Below are 25,896 nucleotides of genomic sequence, written 5' to 3' on the forward strand. Positions count from 1 at the left end.
ATACTCAGAGGACTCATGTATGTTTACTGCGCACAGTTCACACAAAATTAACATCAAAGATTTCCTTTTAACGACTTGGAATTTCACTTTTTCTTTTACAAAAAAAAAAAAAACCCCACTGATGGTGTTGGTTCGGTTTATTACAGTGGAAAAAAAAAGTATCTGAAAGCTTAAAGCTTATATTTGCTCGGTTGTTTATAGACATGGATGAAATGCAGCAGGGTAAAAAGGTAACAAAGAAAAACAAAACAAAAGCTAAACTGCTAAAGAAACAATGGATAAAAGAATGTCATCAGTTTCAACATTTAATTCAGTGATACTCTTCCGTACCACTAGAGGGCGCCCACATACAACTACCGGGAACTCCTACCACACTTTTGTTGACAGGTTTTACTGTACATATTTTGTCCACCAGGATTTGGAATGAATTATTATTTAGATTTTTTTTTTCCTTCGATACATCTTAGGTTATTACCGTAACTACGTAACAAACGAAATTCTTAGACGGTGGCCCAACGAGGCCAATAGGAATTGAATTGATAAATATGACGACATCAGCCGTTTGTAACACTAACTCAGAAGGTTGCTTCAGGACAAGTCGTACACAGCACTGCTAGACTAGCTCATTCCGATGTTTAAAATAAATAAATAAAAAAAATAAAAATCTCTTATTTTTTGAGTTCCAGCTCCTGAGCGTGAAATTAGTGGTGCGTTTTTGTAAGACTTAAATAGATGAGATAAATTGCGTTTAGTAGCTTTGAACACTTTGTTCAAGGAGTTTTGTTGCTGTTGGACAAGTCCAGATGAGCTTTGCGCTAAGTTGCGATAACAGCAGTCTGCTTTCATGCGCAGGTATTTAATTTCCAGAATTTGGTTGTTTCTTAGAGGCATAAAGGTCATATTGAATTTTCCCGACTTCCCCTTATTTCTCTGAGAGTATTTTCTATTGTGCTGTAAAAAGATTTGAACTTCTTAGCGCCACTGTTCCCCGGCCGTCTTGTTTTGGTGATTCAACTCCAACTCTAAAGAGAAATTTGAAAAAAAAAAAAAGTTGCTTTGCTTGGTAAGCGACTGAAGAGTTCTTTTTTTTTTTTTTTGGTTTTCCTTTTTTGGGGTGCCTCCTGTTTTGATGTGAGGAACTCCTCATCCTCCGCCAAACGTCTGACATCAATGTTTCTGCGGCTCCAAAAAAGAATTGTTTTGTTTCTTTGTTCCTGCGGTTGCTTTGAGGTCCTTGTGTGACTCGTACTTAACGCAGACGTGCCGCCCGGAGGATTTGCGGGCTATCGACTGATTGTAGCACACGCTTGCTCTCTCTTGTACTTCTCGTGTTAATTGTGCGACTGCTGAGGAAAATAAAAGTATACGCAATAATGCTGAAAACAAAACTTTTCTACTGTTATGATCATCTGTGATTTTTTTTTTTAACTTCTACTATCCAACAAAAACAAAATTAGAATTTTCAGATATACACGCTGTGAGTGACTCCAATTATTCCATCAATTAATTGATGAATCGGAAACAATTTTACTTGCTTTTAAGTGTATAAAAATATGTTGACCTGTAGTACTAATTATTAGCCAATCATTTTTTGTTCATTTGGTTTTTTTATTTAGTGATTAAAAACAACTAAACAACAATATTTATCACACAAGAACGATTGTATTCCAAAGTAAATGATTTGACGAAATACAAACGATAAATCAGTCTCCTTTTGTGCAGGACTAGAGAAATTGAAGATTTATGACTTTGGAGAGCCCGAAATTCGAAGATTTTGATAACCTTTACTTAGAAAATATCTCTGAATGATGACTCGATTATTTTTTTGATAATCGATTTGTTGTCGTTTAATTGATTGACATAAGGCGCACTCAATATCCTTAAATCTTCTAAAACGTGATCTTTTGGTGGCAATAATTAGTTGCAAGTATTCATCCACAAACATGATCATAATTCTTTGAAAGTTTTATCATGAGCAGGATGGTACAACGCTACGAGACTTTCCTCCTTGAGGGAGAAAGCGTTGCGACAAAGTGAGAAGCCGTCAAAGTCAAAAGCCTCGCGAAGCCAGCGAGACATGACGGGAATGATTAAAAAGCAGAGTTTACGACAAGAGCGAGGACAAGAGCTAGGATGACGAGGGCGGGAAAAAAAAAAAAAAAGAAGGCATGCCGTATACTAACCTCGAGGCAAGACTTGGCGGCGAGGCGTCGCGTGGAGAAGATGAAAGAAAGCCAAAGAGGGGAAAGGTGAGACGGGAAGTGAGCACGAGGTTGATCACACAAAGAAAGAAAGTGAAAGTGAGACAGGTGCACAGACATCATCGCACAGACATTTTGCAGGCAAGACGGAAGGCGGAACGGCGAGGCAGGCAAACGAACAAACCTTTGAGTCCGATTTTTCCACTTTTAGCTATTTCACTCAAGTTAGCTAACTGCTAACATATGGTAAAACACATTTTTTAGATGATTTTAAGACATTTACATGCCCAAAAAATATCAAAGCAATTTTAAGTCTCATTTAGCTACGTATGCTAACTGCTAACGTATGACAAAACGTTTTTTCGATGATTTTAAGAAATTGATGTGCCCAAAAAATATCAAAGCAATTTTAATAGGAGTCTCATTTTATGTTTTGACTTGCTCAATGTCTAAAGTGCCTCCCGCTGACAAACGTCTTTGATTTGATTTTTTTTCCGATTCTTTTAAATCATCTCCATCATCACGCTCGTCTTTCCTTCCTCTTGGTCGTCACTTGTCTCGCTTTGTTTTCCACTCCGCTGTCCAAATCCTTTATTTTGGCCATCATGGCAGATTTTTCAGCTCCATTTCCCCCCAGTGTGAAGTCACTCAGTCTGCTCCAATTACTATCCTAGTTACTGAAATAAATAGCCCGGCACTGCATTATACAGCTGGATTTACACACGCGGGAAGGTCGATGATTGCTAGCCTTGTTGAACCCGCGTGCGAACTTTTCATCATCGCCGTTCGACGCTGCCAAGTCATACAGCGGACGAGTGGAAGTGTTCCACCTGGGCTAATCGGAAAACAATCGGCGATCATCGATTACGATCGTGAGCAGGAAATGTTCAATCACGTATTATAATCTAGAGACATTTATTTGGACCCAGAACAAAGGTTTTCCAACAATGTTCTAGATTTTTTTAATGGTGAAATCCACGCGGACCGTTTCTTGCAAAAGTATTAGGACAGTATAAGAGGATATATGGGATTACGACCAAAAGGGAATTGACCTTGCTGTTCCAATACTTTTGAAAGGTACCTTGGCGGAGTTCTACGTTCCCAGAACCATTCCTGTTTGCGTTCACCGCGACGCTCAGACGAAATAAATCTTTAAACATACACAGCTAAACCCCCTCACTAATTGGACGTCGGCGGCTGCTGAATTATAAATAGCCAATTTTTTTATTTTTTTTTTTTTCCCCTGGTCGGCCAGACGTGGACACTTTGAAACGAATGTCCCCGGAATCATTAAGAGTCATTAGTTTTACTGCTTTCAAAAAAGGACATGGAAAGAGAGGAGAGGTTGCAGTGGGACCTAACGAGTAAGTGGACACGGATGATGAAAAAGACGTCTGGCCTTCGGATCAACACTTTTTTTTTTTTTTCTATTCCTGCGTGACGTTTTTTGAAGCCGTTCCAAAAAGAGCCTGTCAGTATACACAACACAAAGATACGCAACAGTGTTAGAAAACTGGACAAAAAAAAAAACAAAGTCACACTGAAGTGATTGTTAGGAAGAAAAAAAAAAAAAGAAAAGAAAATCATCTGTAGTTAGTTGCAAGTCAAGCATCCCGAGCTAAAAATCAAAGAGTTGCATCAGTGACTGGGTGAGAACAAAGAGTGGCAGGCTGCACAGATCGAGACTTTTTTTTTTTTTTTTGGGGTGTCAGGCAACAACTCGTGCTGACGGCCCACATGTGGCGCGAGAAAGTTTCTCCTTTGGAGAACAGTCACAATATTTAGATTTCGAGAAAACTTGGCTCGCTAGTGTGCGATACTGCAACTCTAATAGAGGTCATTAGTGAATTCAGCTGCGTCCCATAAGGAAAAAGGCGGCCATTTTTCTTTTTTACTTTTATTTCCGTATTTCTGGGAGGCGAACTTAAAATCCTTAAATTTTCTTCAAAATTTTCAAAATTATCTGTTTATATTATTTTCATGATTATCAAATTATGAGAATCAATTTATTGTATTTTTCAGACGATAAGATTATAAAGTCTCAAAGAACAGGTTGATTTTTGTAAAGTTCCATACAGAAGACTTGCTTGTCAGTTTTTGAGAATATGAAAGAATTTGAAGTGCGCCTTATAGTCCGAAAAATACAATAGTCATTTCAATGTTTTTTTTTCATTTCATTGGATTCATTTGCTGTCCCGGTTTGTTCCCCTTAATGTGCCGTAAAACCCGGTGCCCCCTTAAGATGGAAATTTCCCCAAATAGACCTGTTCATTGAAGTCTGCCCCTTATAATATGGAAAATACAGTATTTCAAATGCAAGACAACTTCAATTAATGTTGTTGTCCATACAGGAAGGATGGGAGTCAACTTTTTCCACATGGGAGGAGACGCTGGCATATCCCCGACCTCTGACAAGCAAAAGTGTTTGATTTGGTTTTCGTGCAACTTCCTCAAAATGATTGACAGGGCCTCCATCCACTCACGTGCCCAGGTAGTCCCAAACTAGCCCCCCCATTGGCTGCTGAGAGGCAGCTGGGGGCGGGGCCCGTTTTGGCGGCTGTTGAGAACGCCACAGATGGGAAGCGGAGGGCTTTCTGGTGTGCATGAGATGGTCGTGTGCACAAATGTATATTCGCACGTGATTTAAAAAAAAAAAAAAAAAAAGAGAGAAGACGGGCGATGACAGATGTAATAAAATTAAAGGGGAAGGAAGAAGAGGAGAAGAAGCATAATTGAATGAATTTGCAGGAAAAGGAAGTATTTGACTTCAGCGTAGTCAGAAAGTGGAGGAAACCAAAATTGGGTCGTTTCTGCTATCAAGTGATGATTTAAACAGGGAAAGACTGGCATTTGATTTATCGATCCGATTTTCTGAAGTCTTTCCTCAGTGATATTCGTTTTACTTCCCGCTCACCTCTCCAGCTCGTGGATCTTTTTCTCCTTGTCGTTCTTCTCGTTCTCCATCTCCCTGAGGATCTCGAGGAGCCGCTCCACCTCGGCTTGAGCTTTGCCGGCGTCCTCTTTGTGACGGCTCACTTCCTGCTCCAGGTCGGAAATACGTTGCGAGAGTTCGGCGCTGGCCGCCGACTCCACCGCCGCGCTCTGAGCCTGCGACCGGAAATAATTACACCAAATAAACGGGAGGAGGTGAGCGGCAACTATGGAAACGAGAAGTTCAATGAGTTTAGACAGAAGGGGAATGAGCCAAGAACAACATTTGTGTCGAGGACGACTTGTACACGAGTTTAACGAGGCAGAAAACACAATTTGCGAGGGCGATGAATACAAAAACGATGCATTGAATAACGATTCTTCACACCGTTATGGACAACAAAAGATACTCTAGGAAATCTCATCCAAAAAAAAAAAAAAGAAGAAGAAATCTTTAAAGTTCCTAAAAAAAAATGAAAATAAACACAACGAAGGCGCTCTATTTTAGCCCCGCCCCCTTTGGAAAAAAATCTAGAAATAGTTCAAACACTAACGCTATTTAGAATAAATCTCCAAATTCACTTTACTGACATGGAATATTTGCCGTTACAGTAGTGGCATTGTTTTTCCGCACCGCTAAGTTTCCCAAAAAGAAGACACACAAAGAAAAAAAAATAACCGCAAGTTCAAACCAAAAGTTATAACAGCTGCGAGACTTTCCCTGAAGCAAAATGTTGCTCTTGGGACACATTTTTGTGTATGCATATACACGCGAGTGTGTGTATGTGTGCCCACAAATTAGAAACCTTATTAGTTTTGGAAGTGCACAAGTGATCTTACACTTTTTTTTTTTTTAATGTGGAGAGTAAATGTTTGGGCGTCTGACAGTATAATGGGCAGATGTGTGCGCAAGAGAAGACAAATAAAAGAGAAGCGTGTCAATCAAAAAAAACTCGACATAAGTTTGCCTTATGTCCTCGACGACACAAAGAGACAAACTTGGACAAAACACACATTTGACCACCGACCTTCTTGAGTTGATTCTCCAATTTGATGCATTCCTCCTTCTTTTGCTCCAAAGAGATCTCCATGCTCTTCAGCCGGTTGTCCTTCTTCAGAGCCGAAGAGGCCAGAGAGGAGGCTTTCTCTTTTAGGTCCAAAACTGACGTCTAGGGGTGCAAAAAAAAAAAAAAAATGGAGAGAAATGAGCAAATACTTTTAGATATTGTGTTTTTTTTGGACTATAAAGGTGCATCGGATTAGGCAAGCCAGGCTGAAGACGTATAAAAACAAAGGCTGATTAAACGGCGATTAACCGATTAAATCGATTTTAAGTACGCCTTAAAAAAATTGAGGGAAATAATCAAATAGTTTCAGATTTTGTATTTTTTTTTTTTTTTTTACTTTAAGATGCATCAGGTTAGAAGGTAAACCAGCCCAGCAAATAAATCAACATTTATTCAACATCCATACATAGGCTGATGAAAAGGCAATTAACCGATTAATCGATTTTAAGTGCATCTTAAAAAAAAAAAGGAGGGAAATGACCAAATAGTTTCAGATATTGTTTTTTGTTTGTTTTTTTACTTTGAGGTGCATCAGGTTAGAAGGCGAACCAGCCCAGCAAATAAATCAACATTTATTCAACATCCATACATAGGCTGATGAAAAGGCGATTAACCGATTTTAAGTGTGCCTTATAGTCCGAAAAATATGGTAACGATAACCTGACTCAAATCATTACAGCTGTAGATGATTTTCATTTTCAGAAAAGGAAAAAGACATTTCCATCATAATATACCAGAGCGTGACCTTTCAACCACTTAGTCTTCCTTCCTTTCCACAAGAACCTGCTCCTTCCATCTTAGTCATCATAACTGTGAGAGGAAATAAAAACCCCAATCAAAATAAACTTGTATTTTTATCCTTTGAGGTATTCGTTTCAAGTCAAGATTGTGACTCATCATCACCCTACTTTCAAAACTTTTTTTCCCATGACCTGACTCCCCACCTCATTCTTCCCACTGGAGCTTTCCATGCGTGAAGTCCATCTCCTTTTTTCCTTTTTGGTCTTTTTGCAGCAGTGATAGAGACGGATCCAGCGCACGGGAGGGGGGGGAGGCACCGAAACGTATAATTTTACACTCGAGCGATTTCGCTAAAAGCCAGCCTGCAGATGATCGTGTTTGGTCAGAGAATACTTTTTTTGCCGCTTTACTCTCATTATCCAGTCTTTAGGTATGTGTGTGTATATGTTGCTGTTGTCAGGCAAAACCCCACACGGGCGTTTAGGAATGCTTATTTTCTCCCGTGTATATCTGGAAATTATACAACTAGACATTAACAGGTTTTTATGAGCCCACAACATACTAAAAGAAACCACAGACTGTAACGCAAAGTCAGAGAAGGTGAAATTAACCACCCTGGCCTTTTATTTATTTATTTATTTAGAAACAATAACGTACGTATTTTAGTACAGTGTTTGGGTGGAGTTGCTCTTTTAAAAGATTTTGATTATAACTACTCAACACGTCTTTTTGACGGGTGGTTTAAAGGGCGGCATATGTTTTGGAGGTATATTAAAGACGCTGTAAAGTGAATACAGAGATTTGTTTTTCCGGAATGTTTGAGGATAATTGTGGAGAACTACGGGAGTAAAAAAAAAAAAAAAAAATGTTTGGAAACGCCCTCTAATTCAGGCGTGTCAAACTCGTTTTTGTCGCATTGTACTCATAGTTTCCTTCCATAGTCAACGCCTTATATTGTATACAATATAGGCTACACAAGAAACTCATGAAGAACTAGCTTTGAAATCAGAGACAAGTAAAAACTATCCAAATATTCTACAAATAGGAATGGTAATAAAAAAAATTGCTAGCATTATCTGTAGTTTTTAAAAGTGCAATTTGCAATTTTAGTTTTGACACAAGGATGATGCTCACTTTGTCTTCGCGGGCCACAACAAAAATGATGTGGCGGGCCGTATCTGGCCCCTGGGCCTTAGGTTTGACACCAATCCTCTAATCCAATGTTTTGTCATTCATTAAAACATGCCATAGTTAGCTTAGCATTTATCTAGCTAAAAATCCCTTTCGGGGTTTCTCAGTGCCATGACTGCTTTAGAGTGCCTCGTTGTTGCAATGTGGAGAATCCGATCTGAACTCATTCGCTACCAGTGACGATTAGAAACGTAAAAAAGGTTCCTTTTAACAAAGCTGGCCGTAAGATGTTCTTCTCTCCTTTCCTTCTCGACATTATCGCCGAGTGGTAACTTAAAGTTGCCTGGTCACTCCCCGTTTCTCCACACACAGATGTGCGCTTTGCATAAAGGTCACGCTAAGGTGTGCTTTCCACCGGCTGTGGCTCTTATATTATGTTGTCAAGGGGACGTGACTATTTTATCATTGCGGTCCTTCAGCACAAGGACCTTGGTAGGATAGGAGGGGGGGGGGGATCTGTTCTACGCAGATAGATCAGTCAGGTTCTCCTTGACAGGGAAGGAGAATGTGTGTGCGTCTGGCTCGCAGCGCACATATTGATGTATGCGTGCGTGCGTGCGTGTGTGTCGGTACCTCCCGGTCCGCAAGGTCAGCCTGCATCTGGGAAACTTTCTCCCGTAGCTCCTTCAGTTCCTTCTTGGTGGACTCCACCTCGTCTCCCTTTTCTCGTTCGTCTTTTTCCCGCTGCTCTTTCAATCGCTCAATGATACGTTCCTGGACATAGTAAAAGGGAGGAGGAGGGGTGGGGGTGACAGATGGAAACAACGAGAAAAAAAAAAAAAAAAGTCGTGCACCTTGAATCCAGATTGAATTTCCACACTCATAACAGTTGTATTAAACTTAATATGCATGGCAGCTCCGGCGAGGGATAAACAGCCAAGCGTGATTTTAGACACATAATACTTTCTGGCAGCGGGTTTTATATCAACCAAATGACTATCGACGCTGGCAGCCGTCGTCGAGTTCAAATTGAAGACACAACAAGAGCGCCGTGTTTGTGTGACATAAGCGGGAAGATAGAATGTTAAAGAAAGCAAGATAAAAAAAAAAAATGCAATAAAAACGAGGAGCTTGGGAAAGTCGGAGACGACGGTCACCTTACGGCTTGCCAATACACACATGGGTTTCGGTATTAGCGACGAAACAATTAATCGGCTTATTTCCTGAGCGAACGAAGTCGGATACCTTTTCGGATAGAGCCTCCTCGAGCGTTCCCAGAGCAGTGTCGGTGTTGGACGTGTCCGTCTGTAAGGACTTGACTCGGCCTTTGAGGCCGCTCAGCTGCTTTTCCTTGTCCTTCAGCTGATCCTGGAGGTTCTCGATCTACACGTGAGAAGAATTACATATATTATTCAGATTTCCGAAAAGATTGGGAAAGTAGCCATAACGTCTACTGGAAGTGAAAATGTGGTGTTTTTTGGCTCGGGGGGTCTCGGTCCCAAATGTGTTTGACGACTGAAACGATTCCACACCAAATTCATCCAAACACCTGGGGCTTTCCCAAAATGTTCTAATAAAGTTGGAAACATGCTCGCCCCAAAATGTCTCTTCGTGGCCAACGAAGGGGTCAGCAATACAAAATTGACTTTATGAAAATAGCGGTTAGCCTCGCTAGCTTTGGCTCGTCTGATCGTCGCTACTTTTAATATGTTCATACCGGCGTGACCAGAAATGAGGTGTGAGCGGAATACAAAATAAAACTGGCGGGTTTGTTGAACAACAACAAAAATATATTTTGTGAAAAAGGTGAGTTGCATGGAATAATGTGAACCCAATCCGAGGCGCAAATAAAGGTTTTGTAAATATAATTACTGTGCAAATAATCAATAATCTAATAAATTATAAATTAAAAAAATTATCAATTTAATAATCTAAATTAAATTCTATTTACGATTATTACAATCCTCAACTTCAAAATCGTGAAAAAAATCCAATTATTATTATTCCAAATGTTGCCCCAAAAATGTAATGTTTGAATAATTATGATTTTAATCATTACCCAAATAATCATGATTATTGTTTTTCCAGATTTGACCGACCCTATAACTGACATCGTCAAGTTATCTATTTCGCCGATGCTTTTACCACATTTTAATCAATTGCGTAAACATTTTTGTTGCTAAACCCCTTTTTAAAAATTGATGAAACAAAATATGGCGGAAGACGACGACAATAAAAGAAACTAATGGAAGATAGCAAATATGTAAAATAATGTTAAAAATTGAAATAAAACCACATTCCCTCTGCTTTCTTTTTCTTTAAGATCCTTTTGAATCATGAAAATGAATTCTCGAAAAAAAAAACTCCCACGTTCATAGTGCGGATTTGTGCGTGCCGTAAAACATCTCCACCACCTCATTAATCAACTGTTCACTTGACAGCTTGACTGACAGCTCGCTTTCCTCACACACATATACACACACACACACACACACACACACACACACACACGCGCTTGACACTGAAAAGCCGCAAGTCTTTGATCCCTTCAGCACTTCTTGAAACTGACAAGCGCTGGATGGGTAACAGCAGACAAAATTGTCGACGGGGTAGCCGATTTTAGAAGCCGACGAATTTATTTGGGCCTTTGCAAATTGCCAAAACAAGCTGTGAAAGACGCCACCACTCAAGACGTTTGACTGTATTCCATTTGAAGATGACGGAGGTCATCTTTTATTGAACGAGGGCAGCTGATTAGTATTCATCTGGATTTCAAACGCACTCTGGCTTGCTCTCTCCTCCCCTCTGTCTTGCTTCAGAGCTGTCTGCTTGATTGGTAATTATGTCCTTCCATCTGTCTATGGGAGACTTGAAAACAATGACCATTAGGCTAAGCTATTAATGTTGACAATGAGAAATGATGTATGTAACCTTTTAATAAATTCAATGATTGTATATTGCTTTTCGGCATGTATGGAGCTCGTCAATTTATTTCTTGCCAGATAGCACTTTTAATCTTGTGACCCGGGAGCATTGCAGATTTGGCATTATCTTGTATCACAGCGCCATCTACTGGTTGTGATTCCAAATGACAGTCACTTTAATTAAATGAATTCTATAGTGAATTAGAATGAATGAAAATGTCAATCTACTGTGTTACGTTGGCAAGATGTATTATTGATGATGCATTTGTTCCCAAAATGAAATGATTTGTAGTTAAAATACTATTATACAGCTAATCCTTCATATAAAAAGCGCAATAATTCGACACTTTCAATATGACCTAAAAGAGATTTGAGAATTTATGATTCATTTTTAAATTACTTGTTTGTAAAGCTAATTATAACTTTAGGGTTGTTAAATTATAAATGATCAAATTACTAATATTTACAAAATACAAAAATGAATCATTTGAACAATTAATTTGAGTCATTTACAACAAAATAACTTAAAAGTAGTCAATTTAAATTAAGTTGAGTAATTTACAACAAAATTACAAATTGAGTCAATTTAGTGAACCAAAAATGATGCCAACAACGACTGCCTACCTTCTTCTGCAGCACGACGACCTTGCGCTCCTTGACATCCAGCATGTCCTTCAGGTCACTTATTTCTCCGTTCTGCGTGCTCTTTTCGTCCGAGATCTCTGATATCTGCTGACTCTTTTTGGACAGAAGTGACTCTTTCTCCTCCAGGCGAATGCGCAGGGCGTCCACCTGCAAACGTCACATTGCCAACGTCAACATAATCACATTTAATTGATCTTATGTCTTTTTATATAAGAGATCATCTATGCCTCAGTTTGTAATATAGCAGCCCTCTGCTCCTTAGCGGTGAGCGACTCCTTGAGGACATCCACGTGTTGCTTGCTGTCAGAAAACTGGTTGTTCAGAGTGTCCAGCTTGGTACGGAGAGCCAACAGCTCGCTATCCTTACGATTCAGGTCCTGCTTAACCTGATCCATCTGTGCAAAAAAAAAAACAACAACAAAAAAAAAAAAGGGTTAAAAGACTTGGTCAAAAAGGATCAACATTTAGAAAAATAAAAAGCAAGGAAGGTCAAACAGTCATTTCAGAAATGTTGTTGACTTTATAAACAATAAAACTTCCACTAAAACTAATATAAACTCGAGTAGAAAATAAATCGAAAAAAATAAAAACTACAGATGGGCGAGTATCGGTACCGATACCAAGGTATTTGTGGAGTCTGTCGATACCAGCCATGAAATAAGTCCTCCTCAGCAGTAGGTGGCGCTATAGTACACATCTACTTCAGAAAAGTCTTTTCTCCCATTTTTTTGTCGTTGTGTTCAATAGTATTTCATACATCAAAAATACTAGACTAGTGGTATCGGTACGCGGTATCGGTTAGAGTCAAACCTCATAAAGGCATCGATCTGAAAAAAACGTATCAAACATACCGACTACAAACTAAGAAAAACAAACAAACCATCTATAGAAACTAAAACTAACTAGCACACCTAGAGTAACTATTACCCGCAGTATTAGTAAGCATTTCAACAAGCCTAACTAAGCTGGAGCGAAATGTCATGCAGGTTAGATCACTCGTGACGGCTCTACGAACGAAGCGGCAAAAGCGGCGCGTGAGGCGAAGCCAACGAGCAACAGCCATCAGACGGAGGCGCGTCTCTTACTGCGGACGCCTCGCGCTGCAGCTCATTGGCCCGCTCCTTTAGCTCCTCCTTCTCTGATTGGCTGTGACCTAACTCTTCCTTCAGCTGATCAACCTGGCGAGGGGAGGGGGGGGAGTAAACTGTGGCACCCCGAGACACCCCGAGGGAGCGACCTTCTCGCGTTTGTTTATGTGACGTCTCGTCGGTGCGGCAGTTCTTGAAATGAGTTACCTTATTCTTCATAAACTTGGAGTGGGATCGGTACACCTCCATCTGCTTGATCTCCTCCTCTCGTTCTTCGCTGCTGAGCGCTCCGTTGGACTTGAGCATGTTCACCTCCTCCTCCAGCTCTCTCATGGCACGCTCCAGCGAGCTGATTTTGGCATCCTGGCGGGAAAAGAATATGTTGATGAAGAAGGCGTGGGCCTTTTTTTTTTTTTTTTTTTTTTTTTTTTTTTTTAGATTTACCTTCATTTCGATGACCGTCTGCAGGGCCTTGGTCTTGGTGGATTCAGGAGCTGCTTCGTACCTCCTGTGCAGCTCCTGAGGGACAAAAACGACGCGGGTGTCAGGGGACGACGGCGAACGGGGGTGGAGCGAGAAACGGGGCGAGGGAGGGGAAGGTCGGAGGTGACGAGGAGGGCAGGAAGAGGCGAGGATGACGGGATAGTGACGACGGGAAGGTGGGGAAGGCGCGGGGAAGGAGGGAGAGGAACGGAGATGGGGCAAAGTAGGAACGGGGAAAGAGTGTGATGGCTGGAAGGGGGGAGACACATGAAAGGGAGGCGGGATGGAAGGGGAGGCGGGAAATGAGGGAGTGATGGGGGCCGAGGAGTATCCGAGTTTCCCCCTCGCCGAGGCGCTGGCTTTGAGCCTCCACGGGTCGATCCGGTCATCCCACATCGGCAAAACTTTTTTTTTTTTTTTTTCAATCAACCATAAATAGAACTCTTGGCGGATTTCAACCACGAGGCGCTCTACCGAAACGCAAATTTCTTTTCCCTGCTCCCTTTCCAGCTGTTACCTCATCCAATCTCGCAAGGCAAAATGAAGTACGATTTGAGGGGTTGGGACGCCGAGGCATAAAAAGAAGAAAGGAGGAAAGAAAACCAGAGCGGGAGGGCACAAAAGGAGTGAGGAGGAATATCCGCATCACTGCTTCTCTTTGGGAGAAAATATACTCAAGGGCACGCTATCAACATGACAAACACACACGTGAATGCAATGGAGGCTGACATGACTTAAGGCAATGTGCACACACACACACACACACACACACACAGAAATATAAAATGTAGGTCACGGTCGATTGAGACTGCTTTAAGTACTATATAGGTTTGACTGTCACTAACAATAGTTCGCCACTAGGGGGAGATGTTGCATTAAACAAGACGCTTGACGTTTTAATATGTTGATAATGCACCAAAAGAAATCCTCCTCTACTAAATGGCGACTAAGCACACGCACCTCTCGGAGTAGCAGCATCTCCTTGTCTTTTTGTTCCAGGAAGCCCTCCAGTTGGTGAATAGTCATCTCCGCGTCAGCCAATCGCCTCGTTCGCTCGTGGTCCTCCTCGGCGGCGCGGGACGACAGGCCTTTGCTCTGCAACATTTCCAGAAGCTTCTTGATAGACTCGTCCCTGTGACAAAAGAGAATTGACTTAGATTTGGTATCAAACATTCTGTGTATCCCGATAATTCCTACCTGGCGTTTAAAGTGTGCTTCTGAGTGTCGATCCTCAGCTCCATCTCTTCCACGGTCTTCCTCAAGAGGAAAAGCTCCTTAACCTGCCGCTCGTATTCGCCGTGGAGACGCAGGAAGTTCTCCTCCGTCATTTCTTGAGGAGAGATAGCCTGGCATCCCAGACGGCTTGTATCGGAGTAATCGGACTGGAACAGCTGGTTGAGATCGCGCTGGATTCGGAGCTCGTCTTGCAAGGCCTGGATGGTGCATTGGAGATGCTGGTAGACACAGAAAAGAGAATATGTCATTTGGTTTTAAAAACGATATTCATGTCTAGGTATTGCCAAGTAAACAAAGACGGCTCCCATATTTTTTTAGCCTTTCAACAGTGCGCCTTATAGTCTGAAAAATACGGTAGCAAATATACATTTGGGTTTTCATTGCCCCCCCCAAAAAAAAACTCATTTATCAAAGGTAAGTGCAATTTATCACTTTCATTGGCATTGCATTGAACAGCTAAATAATGCATGAGATGGAATCAGTGGTTGTTCCACAAAGATCAATAACCAACAAAACCATAATTACGAAAAGAAACACTTTTGCACGCACGTTCATATTCGTTGGACGAAATGTACGCTCGTAAAAGATGCCGCACGATTCCGGCATAAATTAAACGGCACGGGCACGGACGACCGCACGATCGCTCCCGTCAAGCATACAAAACCGCATCGGAGTAGCACGGGGTAAACAAACAGTCCCCGCACGAATGCAGAATTTGTCGCCAAGTTCGGTGCCAACTTCAGACGGATTCATACGAGGGACTCGGATGACGAGAACGCACACACATAAGTCCACGCGTTTGTGCCGGGCCAGATCTCCCACCGGGATACGCAGCTGGAATGCGCGGTTGAGAAATGCCAGATCACTTGAGAGAGAGGAGGAGACGCAGGAGAGGGAAATAATTGAGGCATCCATTAGGAAGCATTTAAAAACACTAATGGGAATACAACAGATTAGATGTGAAGAGTGCAGTGTGTTGTTAATGCTAGAGAAAAAAAAAAGAGCAAGGGTCAGAAAACACATTTTTCTTTTGTGCTTCTGCTGAGTCATCTTTAGTCAACTATGAACCCATTAAACGTCTCCTGATTCCACGTAGGAGTCAGCTGTTTGACAGCATTAGCAAATAGCGGCTAGTAGCTAACGGTTAGAAGCTAGCGGCTAGGAGCTAGTAGCCAAGAGAGTGCCCACGTATAGGCCGGCAGAATAAAACGAAATTGTTTTCAAAAGCAGTTTATCTGGAGGAAATGACTCCGCACACTTTGAGAGTGACAACCTGACAGAATTGCACTTCATATTGAGAAATATTTAACAAACCAAGCTAACTCACGTTTTGATTGAGCCGGCAAAAATGGTCGTTCTGACATCACTTGGTTGTCATTGGCCAAAATCTGACTTACTAATATTTTTGAGACAATTAACACAATTAACATTCAAATTTCAGAAAATCAATGTTGAACATACTATTGCAAAAACATGTTTTTGTTTTTGTGAGATATCTTCTTAACAATTGTAATAAAAAAAAATCTTGAAAACAGCAGTTGTTAATTTTTTAAATCTCACACTCTAATGGAATTTCATGAAGGAATTTATGACAAAAAAGAAAAACCCGCGAGAGGCGCGAAAACTGTGTGACATTCCATCCCAACCCGCCTCTTCGTACCCTCCAGCCACTGCTCATCTGCCCTTCAACATGAACCATCTCTCCGTTGTTCCTCCTCCGTCTCATCCCTCGCTCCCCGGCTGAGTCACACTCCCCCGACCCCGCCCCTCCCTCGCAAACATATACGAACACTCGTTTGAACCCGTACGTAAGTGTGGTTGTGTGCAAAATAGCCGTGAGCGCTTGGACGAGATCGCCCACTCGCACGCTCTAAGAGGATCTAAAGATGGACAAATGACAAGATAATCCCTTCTTTTAAGTACGATATTCTCCATTTTTGCGTGCGTGGCAAATCCGCCTGACAATGAATATGTATGGATAAGAGTCAAAACAACTAAATAGTAAATCCAAAACATCCAAAATGCGCCTACGGTGCAATGTTGACCCTAATCAGTCACATTGAGATGCAGCATGAGGGTCAGTTGGCGGCATCACGGGCAAGGAAAAGCGTTCGGAGTGTAGCCAGCTGTCACATGGATTTAACATGAGCACTTTCACATCACGCCAAGATGCAGAGTGAGGGGAAGGAAAAAAATAAATAAATAAAAAAAAGTGGGAATGCCTTCGCCACCGGCTTCATTCCTGTCCAGAGTCGCTCCTTATAAGGAGAACCGTGACGACCGCGGGGGCCTCGACATGCAAACACAGCAAGCTCGCGAGGAGAAAGTGAAAGGAGGAGTAGGAAAATAGAGTTGCTGTTGGAAAAGTTGAAAAAGACTCAAAGTTTTTTTTTTTTTTTTTCCCCCTGCGATTGTTCCATCTTCCCATCTGCTCTTTTCTCCCCTGCCCATCCCTCTACCTATTTACCTCCATCGCTCTCTCCATTCTTCCTAAATAAACATGCGGGTTTGAGGGCCATCTGTTAGGTACGAGCGTTCATGTGTGAAAAACACGCTTCGTTTTAAGGACTTGTCAAAAAATAAAAATAATCTGGGAATAATGAGTCATAGGTTGACAAAAACAATGCGGTGCACAGAGGCCAAGACGAGTGAGTGATGTCAAACTGATGATGGTCGCCGACTTTTTTTTTTTTTAACTTTCCGTCGGGATCAAAGGCAGACGTGCTTTCAAGAAAGGACTTTTGAAAAGGTGCTGAGTCAGCACGCCGTTATTTCGACTCGCGCCCCACACTTCCAATGACACATGCAGCATGTATGGGTAACTAATAAAATTATTATTTTATATTTATTATTTATTTTTTGTGTATTATTTGCACTCTCCTAAGTGTACAACAGTACCAAATACCTTTATTTATTTTACTGTAAGCTCTTTGGCTCATTAAATTGAAAATTATAATAGTGATTGTTAAATTAATTGATTTAAAAAAAAAAACTAACAAATTCGTAATAACTATATATATATTTTTTGAAATTAATGTTTTTATCATAAAAAACTGAAAAACTTGAAGACTATAATTTCCATTTTCCTACTTGATATTTTTGAACAGACTATAAAATTTACTAGGAGTGAATTGTTACAAATACTCATGGGATTATTTTGAAGACAGTTTTTTTACTTTCACTTGAGTCATAACGTTACACTAGATTTACTTGATTATATTTATGGCTACATTGCATGGGTCATAAAGAAAAACATTGACCTAACATCAATGAGATCTTTTTTTTGGTGTATGCCCAGCATTCATTTTTAATGCATGACATTTACACTCTCGTCAATTATTTCTTCATTTCCCTCCTCATCCATTTCTCACTCTTTCTTTGCACAACACAGCCCTCGGGTCAGTTTTTATTTCCAATACATCCATCTCACCACCCAGTTTTCCATTCCTCACCACCTTTTTTTTTTTTTTTATTGGCACAGAACATTTTATTTGTCCAGTGGGCGAATTCTGTTGGACGTAGCATCTCGACACTGGCTTTGCGTTAATGAAATTAGAAAATACTCGATTCAAAGCCAAATGTAATAACATTAAGTGCTGAGCAGGAGATTATAAACCTTTAATGAGTCAGCAAGCCGAGTGGTCTCTGCCGTGGTGCGTTCAAAAAACACTTTCCCTCTGTTTTGTCTCTTTTATACAAGTCTTAATTCTTCATATCAAAGTATCCAGTAGGGATGTCACTATTGAATATTTTTGGAATCGATTAATCCATCAAATTGGATACAATTACAAAAGAAATTTTTTCAAAATAAAAAAATAAAAAAATTAATCTGCCAATTTTCATGGCGGACTACCCAAGAAAATAAAATTAAAAAAATAAATAGTTGCTAGCCTGAAATCAGAGCAATTGGACCATTTTAGGTTAAACAATGTCTCAAAACGATTACTTGATTAAATTGATAATCAACTAGTTGTCGATTAATCGATGAATTTTGTATTTAGGTATTACCGTATTTCCCGGATTATGAAGCGCACCTAAAAACCTAAAATTTTCTCAAAATCCGACAGTACGCCTTATAGTCCGGTGTGCCTTATATATGGACCAAATTCCTAAATTTAAACTGTCCCGAAGCATTGTGTCATGAAATTAATCATAAGTGGCCCGCTGAAGACTATGAATCATGAATCAAAAAGACTATGGATCATTATTTTGTGATTATTAAGTAATTTGTTGCGTCTGAAGTTGAAATAAAAAAGATAAAATGGAGAACGATTTGATTTGGATTAAAAATTTGACATGATCTGACATTACTGGTGCGCCTTATAGTCCGGTGCGCCTTATATAAGGACGAAGTTTTAAAATGGGCCATTCATTGGTGCGCCTTATAGTTCGGATAATACGGTAAATGTAAATTCTGATTTCAAGAATGATTCATCCGTGGGTATCTCTCCGGATCCTACACAAGAAGCCCGATTGTGGTTTACAGAACCATGCTACCTAACACAGAGTGACACAGACACACAAATAAACACAACGGGCACACACTCCTATAAACAAAAGACAGCAGAAACAACCACAGATACAAAAAATAGCATGCAAAACAACATGCGTGAGACCCCTTGTTTTTTTTGTTTTTTTCGTCTCCACCGGCACACACTCCGACTCTGACGTCACGGCGCTCCGAGTACAGCCGGTAGTGTTTAGCAGCCCCGCGGACAGTGCAGTTATTGTTTGGTTCACGACTGGTGCAAGGAAAAATGATAGCTAGCATAAGACCGTGAGCTGCGGGGAGAACTCACAGGCGGAGAATTAAATTAAAAAGAGAGAAAGAAGCCAGCATTCCACGCATTCCTTTTTTTTTTTTCGTCCCTGCGCTTCCTTTTTTTTTTTTTTCCTCCTGCAGCGATCAAAACTAATCACACGACTGGAACAGTAAAGGCAGTGAGTGGAAAAATTGAACCCTGAGATGAAGAAAAAAAAATGTTTCGAGCTTCTTAGTGGTTAGAAACTCCATAAATATATACTTGTTGTGTAAAGCGGGAGCCGGTCGCCATGGCGACACTTTTGTTTACACAGCATCCTTGTCACCGTGGATAACAATGACTGTAACCTATTTTGGTTTGCAGGCAAGAGAAGAGGACGCGATGGAGGTAGAAAGGAAGGAAGCATGGGAGGGTGGAGCTGAGGTGAACATTCCTAAATGGTGTGTTGGGGGGGGGGGGGGGGCGTGGCTCGGCATGCCTGCGAACGCGCGTCTGTTACATATAGCCATAAATTACTCATGCCACTTAATTTCTAACGGGGCGATCGGGTGGCGAGGAAAGCGAGGGAAGCTCAGCTGACTCACCGTGGGATGACTGAAATAGAAGGCCGAGGGGGGGGGGGGAAGATGAAGGAGGAAGAAGGGAATCCAAGATGATATAATAATAAAAATGAAAAGGTAGCTCAGGGGTTAAACTGGTGTGAAGGGGAAGAATGAAAGTGAGAAGTAGAAAACGCTTTCGTGTCGTAACGTGTATTCCCCAAATACACTATCTATTAGAAGGGCGTGTGCTCCTTTGACAGCAACTAATCAGCGGGTGCTTTGTACTCGTTCAACCCTCAAGGACTCATCGCTTCCCTTTTACGGTTTAAGATGTCATTTTCATTTGTTCTGTAACAATGCTTTTGAGTGAAAAACAATTCACAGCTCAAATCATCTTTCTCCATTGAAATGAATGGAAATGGCATTAATCCGTTTTAGCCTTCCAAAAACAATAACAAAATGTTTCGGCATACTATAATTAAAAAGACTGGACTCTAAAAAATATATATAATATATATAAAGATATATAAGTATATAAACAAAAAACGAATTTATTGTAGATTTAGTCAAATCTAACAAAAATATATTTTTTTAAAAAATTTATTGTCAGTCAAAAAGTTAGTCTTGACTTTTAACAGGAGAAAAAAAACGTTATTCTTAAATTTCACTGAGAGCTGCCTGAGACTACATACAGCAGTAGACATTACTCAAATTAAAATATTTGTTGGTACCTGCGTTTCCTCCTGCACCACCCTGTATTGCTCCTTCCACACCGTCATCTTGGTGGCTTCATCCTTCCTCAACGCACGCTCTTTCTTCAGCTCTGGACTCCAGAAAGTCTTGATGGAATTCATGGATGAGCTCAACTTGGACTCCTTCGCATCCAACTAAAATACAAGATTTTTAGACTTTTACATGTGTTGCGTAGAATGTCAACCAAGAGTTTTTACATTTTTTGAATTGAAAATCCCAAAGTCAATACAAAATAAAAATCAGGTCATCAAATGGCCTTACATCTCTACGCAGGAGTTCATTTTCTCTCAGGACTTCTCTCAGTTGGCTCTGCAGGTCTGTCATGGCGCCCTCTCGCACCTACAAAAGCACACCTTAGAATTTTGCACACGACTCCCCTATTTGTGGAGAAGCTAGAGAGGAAAAGCCTGACCTGTCTCATGGAGTGGGGCACAGTGGACGCCTGCGTGGGTTGACTTGGCACGTCCCCGCCAAAGGCTATGGAGTCACTGGACATGACCCCACCAGCTCCTCCAGCGTTGACATTAGGACTGCTCCCCACAAAGGCGGTCCGAACTCCGTAGGGTACCCTCGCCCCGGCCCTACCAAGCGTCATGGTACTTTTGGGCAGGGAGGGGTTTAGCCCACTCCCCAGGCTCCCGAGTCCCACCGGGTCTTCGGTCCCGTCTGTGAAATACATCGGCCCTCCTGTGGCGTAGGCGGCATTGAGCGACTGGATATTCTCCATGGATAAGGTTTTCCCGGAACCGGTGAGTCCGCCGGTGGAGCTGCTGCTGCCGCTGCCATTTCGCCGGTGAGCCAAACGCGGGGAGCGGGGTAGACGGGGGGAACGGCCGGGACTACCTGACCCGTTGGATCCTACCGCATCCAGCTTGGAGACGGACCGAGAACTTCCATACATGATGAGGAAATTTGAACGGCGTCTAAATTAAAGACTGAGAGTGGCAGATAGGAACGAAATAAGGAGGCAACTTGTGTCCTGATGAAAACATTAGTCGCGGGAACATTTGCAATGTCCCCCAAAAAAAAAAATAATAATAATAATAATAATCGACAAATAGAACAAATCGATTCCTGTTTGTTATCTTCCGCTTGGAGTTCTTGGTGACCTCGTGATGCAGAGCTGAGCACCCTGTGATCACTGTAATCCAGACGGAGGCAGCTTCCTACACCACAAAGGCGGCAATCACTGAGTCACCTAGAGGAGGAGGCGGAGAAGATCTGAGTGAGGATTAAAAATATCAAATAATGATTACAAAATATGAAATGCTTGTGAAGCGCAGGCAGTTTTGATCACATCGTTTTCTGTTGTGTCTACGACTTCCCGGTGAGTGACACGAGTGCCGACCAATGAAAAATCGAGGTAGCGCCGATGAATCGTCACAACCTTAAAATTCCAATAGCTTACATAAATAAATAAAAATCTATCTATCTATCTATCTATCTATCTAGCTAGCTATCTATCTATCTAAATAAAAAATGCAAAAAATATTTTTTCTTATTTTGTTAGTTTTCATTATTTAGAACAAGCCTGTTTTTTCCAACCACAATAATGCTTAGTTGGCTGATTGGATGGATTTCATCTTCAGTCCACGTTGGCAGCCATGAGTTGGCCTCTATGTCAAATTCCACAGCCCTGCAGCAGTGCGAGCAACGCATACTTCCAACTGCACTGATCTTTGGCCGACGCTGTGCAAACTCGCAGCCCGTCAGTCCGCAGAAACGAGGAAAACCATCTGCTCTGTCCCTTCGGGGCTGCCAACACACACCTGGCGTACACACACAGTCAAGTACTCGGCCAATCGAGTGAAAGCACTCATACGAAGGTATCGAGTTGACAAGATGTACATACGTGAACAGCTCAGTGGCCATGTTTGGAATAACAAACACATCAGATATCATTTCTGAGACAAAGGAGAAGTATCAGCACTACATTTGGACACAAAACCTGTGATGCATCATAAGATTGAGCAAAAAGCCCACATGCCCGAGACACATCTGCTCCAGGCGAGGCAATCATGTGAGAAACCAACGCGGCGCTGCCAAGTGAAACATCTGCAAAACACTCCCAGACTGACAACGCTAAATTCTTTCAAATGTGCAATGTCGGGATTTTCTACAGGCACATGCAATTGTAACGTAACACGTTGAAATGCACGCAGTCGTGGGCAAAAACGACACGCTTTAATTCTATTTTCCAGTCACTGCAGTAGCTTTGTGGCGAAGGAGCCTGCAGTGACATTCTTGAAAGCCAAGAGTCCGAAATAGAGGCAAACAGATACATCAGGGTTTTGCTCAACTTTAGTCCGTGACTCAACACTTAAACAGCATGAGGAAATCAAAAATCTGGAATCCGCTATTCTGGCTGTCACTTGGCAAGAGTTTGGTATTTTTGTTCTCAAACTTTTTTTTTGCCTTTTGATTTGAATGAGCTGAATGTTTTGAAATTCAAATAAAAAAAATGTAAATGCGTTACGAATGGGAGAATTGTGGGGTGCAAATAATTTACATTTACAATCTTTAAATTTATTTAGATTTTATATTATAATTTATTTAAAGTATTTCTAATTTAATAAAAATTATAATTTATTGAAATTATTTAAATATATTATATTATATTATATTAATTTTAAAAAATTATTTGGGGAAATCCATGAATATTAGGAATGACAGAAATACTAGCACCAATGTCATGAATTTTGGAAATATTTTCAAATTAAAATGACGTAAAACGGATTAATTATGCGTGTCAAAAACAATGTGAGGATTAAAAACTAGCACTCACCTAAGAAAGGCAATTTTCTTAATGAACATATTTAATGCCAATTAAATCTGTTGCTATGCTTTCCTCCGCAGACCTCAAACTCTTAGAACATCAAACTGGCCCATGAGAAGAACTCAGGGGGTTGAATGCCAAGTGCGAGGATGATGTCGTCTCCCCGATGCTTCCACTTTCTCTGCATTCCCTTCCTGTCTTCCCCCCCAGCATTCCCGAGGTGTTGAGCACGTTTCTATTTATATGGCAAACACGCCTCCGTCAATCACTCGACACAATGCGCAAACACACAAAGTCCAATTCCACTCTGTTTTCCCCGATTACATTTTCTGCTAATCTCACTCAACTCCAACCAAACATAAGATCAATGAATTAATGGAGGCTATGTAGAAGAAAAAAAACACATTAAACGAAAAGATGAACTGTCAATTCACATAAAATGGGACCTTTAGTTTCCCCACAGGCTTAAAAGTGAAGTGCAATGGAGAAGTTGCCGGGCTAAATAAAGGTGAGGTGAAACATGGTCTGGACACCAATAAATCCCACCGTCCCCCCCCCCCCAACCCCCGCCTAGCAAAGCAATCAAAGTGTGTGATAAATACGAAACAAGGTGCAAGAAAGGTGATCGTGGAGGTTAAAACTGAGTGTGGAGACTTCATTTGTCAAGGGGCCGCTAAGGAGAATGGAGGTTTAAAAAAAAAAAAAAAAAAAAATAGCCTTTCTCCAGTTCAATCATTCAAGCAGAGGACAGCAGAGAGTGTTTACAGTAATCTGCGGGGAGGAAGCAGGTTCCCTGGCTCAGTGTTCCTGTAGGAGGAGCAAAGACATGAAGCTGTGGGAGGAAATCACAGCGTCCTTTTTCCTCTCATTCTCGCCTTCTCTCCCACTGAGCCTTGCACAACAACACCGGACAGCAGATTTCACTTCCCCAGCCTGCATCAACGCGGCCGTATTTGATTCACAGTCCATTTGGTTTGCAAATGTGTCATTATCTGGACACAATGATCTACTGTTTGCGCTGGTGTGGCTTTGTGGAGATATGTAGATAGGTGGCGCTGTTTTTAGGGCTTTTCAATTAATTTGGACAATTCATAATTGGTAGAAGAAGGGGTGAGTGAATATATATACCGGGTATGGGGTCAGTCGTTTTTCAAGACAATTTGACATCAAGTAAGTCCTCCTAGGCTCTAGATGGCGCTATAGTGCGGCAGTGTCACAAATGATGAGAGCCAGAAATGTTTAGTTCACAATGTTAAATGAAATTTTATATCTCAAAAATACTAGCGGTACCGGTATTTGGTATCAATGAGTACTTAAAGAGTGAATAGGTGCTATTGAACATCTATAAAAAGAAACTAAAAATAATAAAACCTTAAATTGTTTTTGTAATTTTTAATGTGTGAATTGGCCTGGTGAGTGACGTAGGAGGCAACGAATGACAATGAAGTTGTTGGCAGTTGTTAGGTGACAAACTGGTTGTTTTTTTAAATAAAGTACACATTTGTAGAATACTGATACCCTGTGACAAATTTTCTTTCTTTCTTTTTTCTTAGCACAGTTAATCAATCTTTTTTTTTTTTTTGCTTAAGTCAGAAAAGACTCGTACGTCACCAAGTTATGTCAGGCTGGTAAAGTGGTATCGGTGTTGCAGTACCGGATCACTTTTTTAAAGAACAACATAGGGCAAATTGAGAGGAGAACTGCATTGTAAATATCCCAGTATGATTGAATGTAATTAATAGACCGTTAAATTATGAGAGTCTGCATGCTAGGCTAAGTAACAAGGCTGCAAGTTAACCCCAAAGTGTCCCCAAACACGCTTGCTCAAGCTGAAAGTGCTTTGGCTCACTAGCCATCAAATTTTAATTATGTTATTGCTGATGTTCCTGCCCGTTAAAGGGTAGCGCGCACGCACACGCGCGATTAGTGCGCACACTGTTCACGTTTTAACAACTACATCCATAAATGGAATTGAACAAAAGCACCAATTCGCCAAATAACAACATCCACGCTCGGGGGGGCTCAGACTGACAGCTAACTTCCACTACTCACGGTTGCGAAATAAGCTCCAAGATGGACAGTCGGAGAGGCGCTCCAAGATTATTGCGTGGCTCTCGGAGCTCCCGTGGACGTTGGACGACGTGATCAGACCGTCCTGCGCCCTCTTTCCGCTCGCTAGCACCCGTTTTAAGGCGTATTCCAGGGCCACCCCTCGCTTCTCGCCCCCCCAGTACTGCCAGCTCCTCCACAGGCGGCGAGGCGGCTTCCCCACTGCGCGCCGCGGACGCTCTCATGACGTCAGTACGTAGGAGCGCGTTCCCGCGACGTAGCCCCGCCCCTCTTGACAGCTAATGTTGTAAGAGAACAAGTAGCTCTTCTTTGCTAGTCTGTTTTGTTTAAAATTGTTTTTTTTTAGTTTTTTTTTAAATAATTGGACTTCTCATTGAGCGTAGCCATAAGTATATACGATATTATTTTGATCCCGCATGCAAATAAGGTAATGTAACAGTACCGTTAGATTTTTATTGTCACAAATGGATGTATTGTGGTAGTTTTTCTGTCCTTTTGTGTTTGTTTTAATGTAAGTGTTCCAAATCAGAGGTGGTCAAAATATT

General features: G+C 41.2%; 1 protein-coding gene across 3 annotated transcripts in view; it reads right to left on the minus strand.

The window, feature by feature from the left end:
- The window catches only part of LOC147040083 (ELKS/Rab6-interacting/CAST family member 1-like), a 54,795-nt gene extending 29,250 nt beyond the window's left edge, over positions 1–25,545 (minus strand). The window contains exons 1-17 of one of the 3 annotated variants that reach the window (XM_085902486.1): positions 25,334–25,545; positions 20,918–21,703; positions 20,767–20,844; positions 20,484–20,639; positions 14,409–14,665; positions 14,172–14,343; positions 13,173–13,247; positions 12,936–13,091; positions 12,726–12,818; positions 11,868–12,035; positions 11,620–11,787; positions 9,317–9,454; positions 8,705–8,845; positions 6,161–6,301; positions 5,116–5,309; positions 4,685–4,795; positions 2,184–2,195 (exon numbers count right to left, since the gene is read on the minus strand). In XM_085902486.1, coding sequence (XP_085758612.1) covers positions 2,184–2,195; positions 4,685–4,795; positions 5,116–5,309; positions 6,161–6,301; positions 8,705–8,845; positions 9,317–9,454; positions 11,620–11,787; positions 11,868–12,035; positions 12,726–12,818; positions 12,936–13,091; positions 13,173–13,247; positions 14,172–14,343; positions 14,409–14,665; positions 20,484–20,639; positions 20,767–20,844; positions 20,918–21,406 — 2,549 coding nt within the window. In that variant the 5' untranslated portion in view covers positions 21,407–21,703; positions 25,334–25,545. The remainder of the gene's footprint in view (positions 1–2,183; positions 2,196–4,684; positions 4,796–5,115; positions 5,310–6,160; positions 6,302–8,704; positions 8,846–9,316; positions 9,455–11,619; positions 11,788–11,867; positions 12,036–12,725; positions 12,819–12,935; positions 13,092–13,172; positions 13,248–14,171; positions 14,344–14,408; positions 14,666–20,483; positions 20,640–20,766; positions 20,845–20,917; positions 21,704–25,333) is intronic. The other 2 variants (XM_085902484.1, XM_085902485.1) reach the window with 2 other exon arrangements.
- Positions 25,546–25,896: the final 351 nt, after the last annotated feature.

Source organism: Syngnathus leptorhynchus, chromosome 21, assembly GCF_054491065.1.
Source record: "Syngnathus leptorhynchus isolate UIUO chromosome 21, UIUO_Slep, whole genome shotgun sequence".
Lineage (NCBI taxonomy): Eukaryota > Metazoa > Chordata > Actinopteri > Syngnathiformes > Syngnathidae > Syngnathus > Syngnathus leptorhynchus.